This window comes from Acartia tonsa, chromosome 11 (genome assembly GCF_053477335.1).
Source record: "Acartia tonsa isolate MP-2025a chromosome 11, ASM5347733v1, whole genome shotgun sequence".
NCBI classification, from domain to species: Eukaryota; Metazoa; Arthropoda; class Copepoda; order Calanoida; family Acartiidae; genus Acartia; species Acartia tonsa.
The window spans coordinates 37258291-37270818 of NC_137270.1; the positions used below are offsets into that span (position 1 = coordinate 37258291).

General features: G+C 32.1%; 1 protein-coding gene across 1 annotated transcript in view; it reads right to left on the reverse strand.

Annotated features, from left to right (window-relative positions):
• LOC145331772 (uncharacterized) overlaps window positions 1-12465 on the reverse strand; it is a 39160-nt gene extending 26695 nt beyond the window's left edge. Inside the window, exons 1-12 of the mRNA XM_080176610.1 lie at window positions 12365-12465; window positions 11899-12015; window positions 10334-10389; window positions 9084-9220; window positions 7597-7686; window positions 7165-7221; window positions 6717-6755; window positions 6272-6332; window positions 4729-4826; window positions 3856-3885; window positions 1552-1618; window positions 395-573 (exon numbers count right to left, since the gene is read on the reverse strand). Coding sequence (XP_080032736.1) covers window positions 395-573; window positions 1552-1618; window positions 3856-3885; window positions 4729-4826; window positions 6272-6332; window positions 6717-6755; window positions 7165-7221; window positions 7597-7686; window positions 9084-9220; window positions 10334-10389; window positions 11899-12015; window positions 12365-12459 — 1026 coding nt within the window. The 5' untranslated portion in view covers window positions 12460-12465. The remainder of the gene's footprint in view (window positions 1-394; window positions 574-1551; window positions 1619-3855; window positions 3886-4728; window positions 4827-6271; window positions 6333-6716; window positions 6756-7164; window positions 7222-7596; window positions 7687-9083; window positions 9221-10333; window positions 10390-11898; window positions 12016-12364) is intronic.
• Between the last annotated feature and the right edge of the window lie 63 nt (window positions 12466-12528).

Sequence of the window (12528 nt, forward strand, 5' to 3'; positions counted from 1 at the left end):
GTTAATTATAGAGCTTTGCTACTACAAAAACAAAGGACAAGAAGACTATTAAAGGAAGATAAAATAGAAATGTAAACTTAATAAAATAACTTAATTTAGTGAACTATTAGGAAATTATATTTTCATGTAGATAGATTGAGGAAAAATTCCCTAATTCTTAATTTTTAGTAATGAAGCTACTCTATAATTCTCTAGGTATGTCTATCCGTGTCAGTCAGTCCGTAACGCTATGGATGAAATTAGAATTTCTCATCTGTTTTTTAAGATAGAAAACTGAAATTTCATGTCACCATTCCCATCATTATGGTGCATAATTAGCTATAAAACATCCATGGTGTCAGACTGCTTTTTAGTAGGTTTTTGGCTATTTTTATATTTGAAAGGTAGATTGTACCTGGTCATAATGTGCCGCGCCAGAAAAGGCATACCCATTCTGAATGGGGGGAGGGGGTGGGGGACAGTTTGGCTCCGGCAGGGAGGGTTTCTGCAAGTTCTGCACTATGCTCTGGTGTTCTGGTGGGGGGAGGGGAGGGGGTGACCCGCTCGTACTTAGTCGACTTGAATCATCATCAGCTAAAATTTTTAAAAAATATTGCGTAATGCTTTATATTAATTAATTCTGTCACTATTTTCATAAACTACTTTGGCCTTATTTTGTATTAGCTTTAGATCAGTTAAGATAAGTTTGTCCTATTAATGTTAATTGGGAGAAAAATCTTTTTCCAGACATAAATCCTTAAAATCCCTCAATTAGACTAAACTGTTGACATTTCCCTTTTTAACACAACAATACGTCAAGCTTAAAAGAATTTAATTATATCACAAAAGTTATTCAGTAATCTTTATTCTTCATTTGGCATTAATTATAAGTTGTCAAAGCTGTCATTTTCGTTATATTGTTAAAATAATTCTTTTAAAATGCCAAGGATATAGGGGAAGGTCATCAGAAAATCATTTTTCTTGGCTCTCTTGAACTACTAGAATCAACCCAGCTTTTCTTAATTTACTTTTTTTTAGACTTTGGGTACTAGTGCAGAATCATTCTACCTAATAATCATTCGGGAATAGTCCCTTTGCGTAACATCGCCCCATTAGGGGCGATTCGTCGTATTTTCAAAATGGCTTTTTATAGATTATTTTAGGTTAGGTTAGGTTATATTGGGTTAGATGTTTGCCCCACAGGTTTAGGCCATTGGCCCCGCAGGGTTAGAGCCCCCCGCAGGGGCTAAAAAAAGGAGAAAAGCTACTGTGAAAAATACGAAGAATCGCTCCCATAAGGTGCTATGTTACGAAAGGGACTATACCCAATCATTCTAGTAGATCAGAAAATAACCCAAAACAAATAGCAATTTAAAATAAACAAATAAAAAAATACAGGGGGTAATTTTTTTCGCGTATTTCTGTAAAGTTGGCTGTAACTTTGAGTCAACTGCTCTTATTAGAACATTTTGACTTGTTAAGCGTATTTGACTAAATGTTAACACACAACTTTATGGATAATACGCGAAAAAATGACCCCCTTTTAGTTTATTCTAATTTAAAGGGTAGTACCTGATTGTGGAGAAACATCTGTGTCTCCACTCACAATACTCTCTTGTATGCTGTAACGATCCATCTCCTAATAAAATAATTACATTAGTCCCCAAAGTTTTAGTTTGGGTACCTTGTTGTGGAGAAAAATCCGTGTCTCCACTCACAATATGTAATTGTACAATAAGTATTGGCAAATTAAATAACTTACTAGACGTCCTATCAAGTTAAAGATCTCGAAAACTGCTGGTCTGAATAGGTATTACTATTAAAGGAATCCTTTTCTTGAGGTGGTTTAAGCTACTTTATTACCTCCACCGCCTTTCCCCAGCGGTGGCTATGGACAAACCAATATAATATTATAATTAAACAGCCATAAATAGTTCAGTTAGAATAATACTAAAGCTTTTGATTGAATCAATTCCTTTTTAAATTAGACAGGTTGTTGTGACTTAATTGAAAAGTGAGTATTACCGACCGACTCACCAATTTTAAATGAAAATGTTATAAAAATATTCCTATCTCACACATATAGCAATCAAAGAAATATTCCAAAATTAGGAGAAAAAAAGCAATTACTAAACAGACAAAAACATTGTTTTTTTTCCTTCTATATTTATTGCAAATGATAGAAAGTAGATTAAAATAATCTATTGAGAAAAAAACTTATTATTATTGAAAGAGTTATAAATTATTTTAATTAAAAATGTCGGTTGCAATGGTTATTTTAAAAGTATCTAAGGAAAAAGCCTTTGAGTAAACAAGGATGACAACATCCATAAAAGCAAATGGTAGGACAAACGAACGTTTGCTTATAAAATTTTATTTTGGTGTCCTAGGAATTAGTATTTCAAGAATTAGCTCAATCGGATAATTATCTCTCATTGAAATTTGTTGTTAAAAAGCTAACAATAAACATGTCCTAAAGAAACACACGAACTTTCTGGTCACGATTAGAGTTTCTATGCTTTCAAAATACTACAGGAATCACCATGCTAAGTTTGAAATCGAAAAAACAACTTTTAAGATTTCTAAAATATCGAAAAAGGGCTTACCGTTACGGGCGTTCGGACCCTAATTAAAGAATTAAATACTTCGCTTTTAAAAAGTGGACTTGAAGAAAAACTCATTTAAAATATAAAGTAAGTAATTAAGAAACAAGGATGACAACATCCATAAGTAGCGAAGCACAAAAAATCGTCGATGGGAATACGTACAGGTAGATTTAAAAGGTTTTTACTAAAATCAAGAATAGATTTATTGGATAAAATAGACATGAAACCTTGTTTTATTTTGCATGATGACGATGGTCAAAGTAAATTATATTAAAAAAATTAAATTAACAATGGGAAAAATTATTTTGATACTGATATCCCATAAAAGTTTGAAAATTGCATCAAAATAAACAAAGATATGGGGAATTATGTAAAACATATAAAAATAGCCAAAAAACTGATAAAAGGCAGTCTGGCCGTCATGGTTGTTTTATTAAAACGACAAAAAATTTGATTTTTAAATCCTTAACTTAAAAATTTGGAAAATCGTACCATATACACTGAAGATATGGAAAAAAGTGTTAAATATATAAAAATAGCCTAAAACCTGCCAAAAAGGCAGTCTGGCCGTCATGGTTATTTTGTTTAAAAGACGGGAAATTTAATTTTGATATCTATAACTGAAAAATTTTGAAAATCGGACTATAAACACTGAAGATATGGAGAAAAATGTTAAATATATAAAAAACAGCCTAAAACCTGCTAAAAATGCAGTCTGGCCGTCATGATAGTTTTCTTTAAAAGACGGGAAATTTAATTTGATATCTATAACTGAAAAATTTTTGAAAATCGGACCATAAACACTGAAGATATGGAGAAAAATGTGAAAAAAATAAAAATAGCCTAAAACCTGCTAAAAAGGCATTCTGGCCTTCATGGTTGTTCCTTTAAACGACGGACAATTTAATTTTGATATCTGTAACTGAAAAAATTTTGAAAATCGGACCATAAACACTGAAGATATGGATAAAAATGTGAAAAATATAAAAATAGCCTAAAACCTGCTAAAAATCGGTCCGAACGCCAATGCTGTTTTATAGTCAATTGTGCTCCTTAATGATGGGAATGTTGTCAAAAAATTTCAGCATTCTATCTTTTATAGGAGCTGAGTAAATCCCATTTCCCCCATAGCGTTACGGACGGACGGACTGACTGACGGACGGACGGACGGACAAAGTGAATTATAGAGTAGCTTCGCTACTAATAAAAACAACACAATAAAGCTAAAAAATTCTGAAGCATTTTATTAAATTTAAAAATGTAAACTTACACTTATTAAACATTCTTCTAATTGTAGTCCCTTAATTTGGTTTATAAATATATTAAATAATGTGATATAGAAAAAAAAATCTGTAAAAAGCCTAAAAAAAATCCTCGAAATTTTATGAAATTTCTACTGTGATTGTTGTTAAACAGAATCAAATTCTAAAAATTTCTGGATGTTTCTCATTCTTATATGAGATAAAAGTGCACATTATTTTGAATATTAAAGGTACAGATATATATTATTATACAACTTTCAATTGCATACACGGAAATCGTTAATGTAATAAACGCCCCCGTAGATATTTTTTTGCAACACATATATGTTAATTTCATGAAAGGGGTCTTTTTTACGCGTATTTTCCTTAAAGCTGTGTGAAACCGATTAGTCAAATGCGCTTATTATGTCAAACTGTTCTTAACTATGGTCATTTTCTATAAAAACATTTCATCATAATTAAGAACAGTTTGACTTAATAAGCACATTGGACTAACCGGTTAAACACAACTTTATGGAAAATGCGCGCAAAAATGACCCCCTAAGTAAGGTTTAAAACCTACTTAAACTAATCCTGTAAACTAACCTTAAACCGGTCTGTGCTCACTGACACTACCATTAATATAAGTATATGTTTTCCAGTATGGCTTCGGAACCGATTAACATCCGCTGGTTTAGAAACGGTCCTAAACCATACTGAAACATCATGTATAGCATCGTATTATATCCAGTTTTCTACGACTATGAAAATGGACAATCATATTAAAATTAAAATTGTTTTGTTAGCCCGTGACTTCGGCATCTCGGGGCTAACAAAATCTTATAATTGTATATTTTTATATCCGCGGAAAGCTGTTAACAATACGATGCGATAACTCTTACCTGTTGTAAATCAGTCATCTGTCTGTCCAGGTCATCCAGAATATTTCCAGTTGTTATCTGGACATCCTGCATGTCATCATGGCCGTTCAGTCCAGAACCTTATAAATAGGTATATAAATAGAGTATCTTCAATAATCCTTATATTAAAGTATTAGGATCTATTTGTATATTTGTTTGTTTGTTTGTTTGTGCCCAAGGATCTCGCTAACAGCTAAACCGATAAGGTTCTCCTTTACACGGTAGCTTCTCATAAATAAACATGAATAAAAAACAGCTGATCTTAACAAAGACAAATCATTTCTCATATTAGATACCGATGTAAAATATAAAAAAAAACATTTAAATTGCCACTAGAGGCCGCTATTACATAAATTAAGTATATCTAATTGTCAGAAGGGCTGCTATCTCTCACCCTATATTTATATTATATAACTAGCAGCTACGCCATTTGATGAAGGGGGAGTGAATTTGATTGCCCAATTTTTTATTTTAGATTTAAAAAGAAAAAGTAAAAAAAAATTAGGAGGTATTCATGAAATATGCTCACATTTATTTAATTATTTATCTTTAAATACAATCCAGTAATTTGATGACATTTCAAGAAGTTGGCACTTTTATTTAAAAATCCTTTTCAATGTAGAAAGAAAAACAAACTTATAAATAAATGATAATTTAACAAGAAAAATATTACAGAATTTTATGTAAATAAAGTTTTTATTCACCATTAACAGTTTAGTATATTCCTAATTTGAATGCTTTTATAACTTTTTTTTATGAAAAAAACAAATCATTAAAACGTAAAATAGGTGCTTTCCCACAAAGAACCTGTTAAGCATTGAAACCCCCCTTACCTACTTTTTTTATAAATTGAAAAAAAGGGGAAGATGGTAGTTTTTTTCTAACATTGTGTTATTTAACTCTTCGGAACCTTATCTGAAAAACCCTAAAACCCTGCAGGGCCACCTAATGCCAAATATGACCTAACCTTACCAGAACTACTTAGTATTGGACAAACTAAAGAATTTTTAAAAAATTAGTGGGGCGGGGGTTCGGAGGAGGCTACTTGTGCTCAACAAGTCACTTTTAGTGAAAATGCCGAAAAAGAGAAAAGTTAAGATCAATCAATACTGTTTAGGTAATTTAATAATGTTTATTACACTAGTCCCCAGAGTTCTATAATAACGTTTTCTTATTCGTTGGCTCAACACAAGAATAAGGTAAAGCCAACAAGCGAAATAAATATAAAATCATAGTTGGGGCGCAAATGTAAGGTCGTCAATTCTACTAAGTGTTGACCCCCAACAACAGCTGAAAACACGTATCGTGATTTTTTTCGAATTAATTTCGTTGTTGGAATAAGCTGGACTCTACAACTTTGGAGCTTTTGAACGGATCTTGATTGGTTGGTTTATGAAGTTGAGTGTCCAAACGTTTCAACCACTTATTGTAATCTATAGAAGGAGTAATTGTGTATACTAACATTAGGGATGTACATCAATTTATCGGCCATTGTCTTATCCCTTCAGATCCCTGATAATCTTACCTATAGATTCTGGAACGGTATGAACAGAACCATTAGACTCAGATCTTACTGACTCGGGACCCTAAAAATATAAAACCTTCAAATTAGGAAATTTCATTTTTTTTTTTAAATTCTAATAGGTAATATATCATTCTAGTTCTAAATTACATTAGAATATAACACATGTATTGTATCGTTTAATAGATACCTACTTGTCCAGGAAAAACATAAAATAAAATCATAGATTTTAATAGACAAGAAAGACTTAAACATATATTTTTATGTTTACCTTATGCAATTATTTACCTTTAGAGATAGCAACAGAAAAAATCACATTTCCCCCAAAGCGTTATGGACACTGTCCATTGGACAGACTATCTGCCGAACATACAATGTGAATTTTAGAGTAACTAAAAACTTTTCTAAAGTTTGTCTTAATGTAGCTTGTAGAAATATAATACTTTACCTCAACAGAAAGGAAGTTAAAGAGTTGATCGAGATCCATCTAATTCAAATAAGTACATTATTTCGATTTTTATGAGTTTGCAAATAGTTAGTAATATACCTACCTATAAAATATACAAGACATAAAACAATATCCTTTAGTCTAAAGTCTAGGAATTTCAATTTTCTACCATGTAGTTTAAAAAATATCAAGACTTGAAAATCACATTCTTGTGATATATGCAATTTATATAGCTGGCTTATTGTTACAAAAACAGCATGACGACTAATTTAGTGATGTCTAATTGTTTGTTATTTATCGTAATACAAAATTATATAAGTTCGATGGTATACTTGTAAGTTCTGTAACTTAAAAGCATTTTGAACCAGTACCTATCCATTTTAAAATAATTTAACGTGTTTAAATGAATGATAAAATATAAAGAAATAGAATAAAAATTAATGTATTCCTGAGTGCTATCTTCTACAGATATGGCAGAGTTTATCTTGTCTGCAAGGGCAGTCAACTAAAATAAAAAAGAAATCTATAATCAAAATTTTATTTAATTACCTACAATGTAAATGTAATCAGTAGGTTATACTCTATTAGAAAGAAGAATCTTCAACTGACTATCAAAGGCCTCGAGAAAGTCAAACAAACAATTTGTAAATAGATATCATTAATAAGAAACACACAAAACCTACGTAACAGGATACTCCTTATTACTCTTTTTTGTCTATTGGATGTAAAAACTGATGTATTTGGAGATCTCAAATATGTTGCTGCTTTCAGAATAAGCTTCTTATAATGAGCGGTAAGTTTTGTCTTATTTATGCTACTTAAGACAGAAATGTCTATAAACTTGATTTTTGTTAAAAACTTCACTTCTAAATAAGTTTACCTTATCAATTTCTTGTTGGGCATCAGTTTGATCTAAATCTGCCAGCCCCTGGAAGCTTTCATAGTTATCTTCTTCTATCTCTCTTTCAGCCTAGATTAATAGAAGCTAGCTTTATATCAGGGATCTTAAGGGATAAGACAAAGCCCATTAAATTGATGTACATCCCCAATGAAGATTCTTTAAAAGGAGTGGATACAAAACGGCGAAAAACATAACGGCGAATGTTACAAAACGGCGAAATTACAAAAAGGAGAATGGTAAAAAATAGCGAAATTTGTAATTTCGCCGTTTTATATCCACTCCCTCTAAATCATTCCTTTTGTAGATTACTATTAGTGGTTGAAAAATTTAAACACTCAACCTAATAAATTCAATAAAAGTCCCAAAAGTTATTAGGCAAATGAATAAGAAGACGTATAATAAACTTTTGGGGATTCTAGTGCAATAAACAGATCAATGATCGCTCCCTCCCTGCAAATAAAAACTGTTAAGTTAGAGAATATACGAAGCCTCTCTAGGCTAGTATCACAGCCGGTGTTAAAGTAATAATTCTTACAGGGATCTAAAGGGATATGACAATGGCCGATAAATTGATATAAATCCCCAATAATGATACACAAAATTACACCTTCTGTAGAGTGCAATCAGTCAGGGAGTAAGGGAGGGGACAATGGGCAATTAATTCAATTTAAGAGTTTTTGAGGAAAGGCCATGAAAACCAGAATAATCCCGAAAATATGGTGGAAATTGTAAGGTGATTGTTGATTAAATCTAGAAAACCATAAACTAAGAAAAAAGTTCCAAGAAAAAAAGCAATCATTTGAAAATAAGATTACCAGTATTACAGACTGACATAACCATTTTGTAATTAATTACTAGAAATATCTCCCTGGATCTCTTCAGATGACAGGGAAAGAGAAAAGAGATTTGGGGGCAAGTGATGTAAACACGGAAAAAAGGGGCAGGCAGGCGTGTAGCTGGATTGGCAAGTATATGACCCGCACGCCTTCCTGCCCCTTTTTATCCTGTTTATTTCCCCCACCTCCCTTCTCCATTTCCCTTTCTCGTCTACTTTTAAAAAGGAGGTGGGGATGAAGGGAGTGAAATATAGTATGGGAGGGGGGCCGTGTATTTATATTTGAACTACTCTCTGTCTGCAAAACTATATATATTCAAAATTAACATAGCATGTAACGGCATTTCTTGCGCAAGTCCCCAAACTCAGTCAGAAACTGCTAAATTCTTGCACATTCCCTTTAAGCCAGTCCCCAAAGTCTGAGACTCCTAAAGATTGAATATTCGATCCATTGTCCTCTCCCTTACTCCCTGGCAATCAGTAGATGAACCGTTTAAACAATCAACTTAAAGAACCAACCATTCAAAAAGTTGCTAATTCACTGCATAAGAAAGCGTTATTTTAAGACTTTGGGGACTAGTGTAATGAACACTCCAATATTCCCCCCCCCCCCCATCCCTGAATTTCTTACCTTTGCTGCAGCTTCTTTGGCGGCTCTCTCAGCCTCCAATCTCTGTCTTTCTTCCTCCAGTTTCTCCTGGCGTCTTCTCTCGGCCTCGACCCTGCGTGCCTCGCGCAAAGCAGCGGCAACTTCGCGCGCAAACATTCCTAAATGCGCATATTCAAATTAATATTAGATTTCTACAATGTTAGTTTATCCATTTTTATTTGTGTTTAGTAAATATTAATATTTTCATGATTTCATACAAACGGTGTAATTTATAAGACTCTAACATTTTGTAAAACTTATTCTGCTATTCGCCGACTTAAAATATTAAGGGTTCATAATTAATATTGTTTGGGTTGTACAAAATAGCAGTAAGTGTAACGTTTCCATTCTTATTCCTGATCTACATAACTGGTGATAATGGTCTAGGGATATAAATTATTAAGGGGGGGGGGGGAAGATTTGACACATTTGCGTAAACCTGGCACCTAGGCTTTATCTTTGGACTGAGAGGATAGGTTATTAGTAATAAAATCATTCTTATATGATGAATTTCACGAAGTTTTAAGATTTTTTAGATAGGCCTCCAGGTTCCGGAGCTCCAGGCCTCCAGGTGCTCTCTGTACAGTGTACAGGTAAAAATGAAAAGAAAAAAAAATTTAAGTTACAAATCAACTTATAAAACAAAATATGCATCTTTTTTCTTCAAATATGTGAATAATATTAAAAAAGATGCATATTTCATTTTATAAGTTGACCTGTAACTTTAAAAAAATTTTTTTTTTCATTTTTACCTGTACAGAGACCACCTGGAGGCCTGGAGCTCCGGAACCTGGAGGCCTATCCAAAAAATCTTAAAACTTCGTGAAATTCATCATATAAGAATGATTTTATCACTAATAACCTATCCTCTCAGTCCAAAGATAAAGCCTAGGTGCCAGGTTTACGCAAATGTGTCAAAACTTCCCCCCCCCCCCCCCTTAACTATTCATTTTTTGCATTCCTTGTGACATACTAGCAGCCCTTAGCAGCCTTAAGAGATACGACAATCGTCTATAAATTGATGTACATCAACAATAATGATACAAAATACCCCTTCTGTAGAATACAATTTATGGTTGAAACTTTTAGACAATCAACTTAATAAACCAATCAGTCAAAATTCAAAAAAAGTCCCAAAAGTTGTTAAGCAAACAAATAATAAGAGGTTATTATAAAACTTTGGTGACTAGTGTAATAAACAGCCCTATGTTCCATACCTCCCTGCAACCTACCTCTAAGATATGACTGTATAACAATGGCCGCTCTCCGCTTCTGAATAAACTCAAACCTGAATAAAAAACTTTGTTTAAATATCAGACATTGATGGCTTCGACTGCTATAGAATCAATGTTACTTGCACACAATAAGAAGTCTAAAATCACACAACACTTTCAAGATAATTCGTCTTTTTCAAAAAAAAAATGCTCAGCTCTCCCAAAAAAAATTTTAAAATTTTAAATTTAAAATTGAAAAGAGGGTAATCCTTCTCCTACCTTTCGTCAAGGGCCCTAGGATGTTAGTACTTCAAATAATTTACACATAAAATTAAAATATTTTTATATCATAATGATTGAATAACTCTGCCTTTAAGAAAAAGATGGACCCACGTACTAAGAAGCTATTTATGTAAATTAAACTAGGATAATTCCACTGTTAACATCTATTGAAAATGAGTAGGTATTGAATAAAATATAAAATAATTAAGATGGTTTATATATGATCATCAATAGTTTTATTCATAATTGATAATTCATATAATTAACAAGGATAGTAATTTTCATAAACAACGAAAATAAGAAAGAAAAAACGTATTGACAAACTAATTTGTTAAGTAGATGCTCATAAAACAAGAAATTCATTAAAGAAATAAAATCATGAATATTTATAGAGCTGAGGTCATACATGATGCAGCAAGTCCCTCGTAACCTGTTTTTTATTCTCTTTTATTTTGAGTTTTCCTATTAAATAATAAAAAAAAAATTTGGCAGCAAACTGCTGAAAAGCCAGTTCTACAGAAGCTTGGCCCCAAGATGCTACTCAAGATCACAAATCCAATATTTTCTTGTCGTTTGGTCTTCAGTTCACCTTTAACCCATAAAACGGTAAGTAGCCAAATCTTTATATTTTCTAAGATTGCCTAGATGTTAAGAGATTAATAAGCGTTTAAAACAGTTTGCTCGGGACACCCTGTTGTTCATAGTCAGTCAAATGTCAGTCGCAGAATAGATGCAAGTTGTTCAGAGGTATATTCACTTAAAATTCGAAGCGTTTGTTTTTCACATGGTGATACGGAAGTTAAGTCATTGTCACAAAGTAGCAACCCTATTTCTAAATCCTTTTATTTCAGCATATTCAACAATTTTTTGTCTGTTTTTCATAAAAATCATCCAATCCAAAACTATAAATCCATCAAAACAACATTGATGAAAACTTTAACTAATAAGTTTATTTTATAGGAATTATTTTATTTTTAAATATTTGGCCAGAATTGTCAGTAAAACAATGAACTGAACATATAACTTTAATAAACTATTTCAGATTTTCCATATAAACAATTTTATTTATTTAATTTTAAACATCTTCTAAAACCGTAAATTAACATATCAGGATGTTGCTTATTTCTCTTATTTGTCTATTGGATGAATAAACTAATGTATTATGGAGATCTCAAATAAGTTGCTTTTTTCAAACCAAGCTTTTTATAATGACCGGGTGAGTTGAGTTTTTGTCTTATTTATACATATCAACTGCCATCCTGACATACCATAGTCATATAGTAGCTGCACGCAGCACTTACCTAAGTTTCCAGGCAAAGAAGTAATCCTGAATCCTCTTGGCGGCTGTTATCACTTTCTTGTACTGCTCGTGGGCTACCCAACCTTTCCACCGAGATTGGATAAGTACTGCGCTCATTCTGTGTAGATTAAACCGGTTTTATTAAAACTTAGTAGGATATCTTTTGATTTGCAAAGATAAAAAAGGAACCACATGAAGAAAGTCATCAATTATTTGTTAAAATTGATTGTGCATTAGAAAGTGACTACTTTATAGTTGTGATTTAACCCATATATTACAAGAATATCTGATTTTTTTTTTTTTTAGTATTTTAGTAGCTTGTTTTTTTTAACTATTTCTAGAATTACCAAAAATACAGAATGAAATAAATGATAAGGCAGGTTTTCCGAGGATGCTTTTAAAAGAACATTTTAATAATAGACACTAATACAAAATATAAAAGCTTTGAATTATAATAAAACAAGTTCCTCAATATATTATTTCTTCTTTCTTCTAGAGGCCCAGCCACACTGCTTCGCAAGAAAACCTTTGTTTTGCCAACCTGCCAATCAGCTGCAGGCATACCACAATTTCTACAGTTTTTATTCAATGGAATATCATTTCAATAAATCTATAAATATAGATGTATATC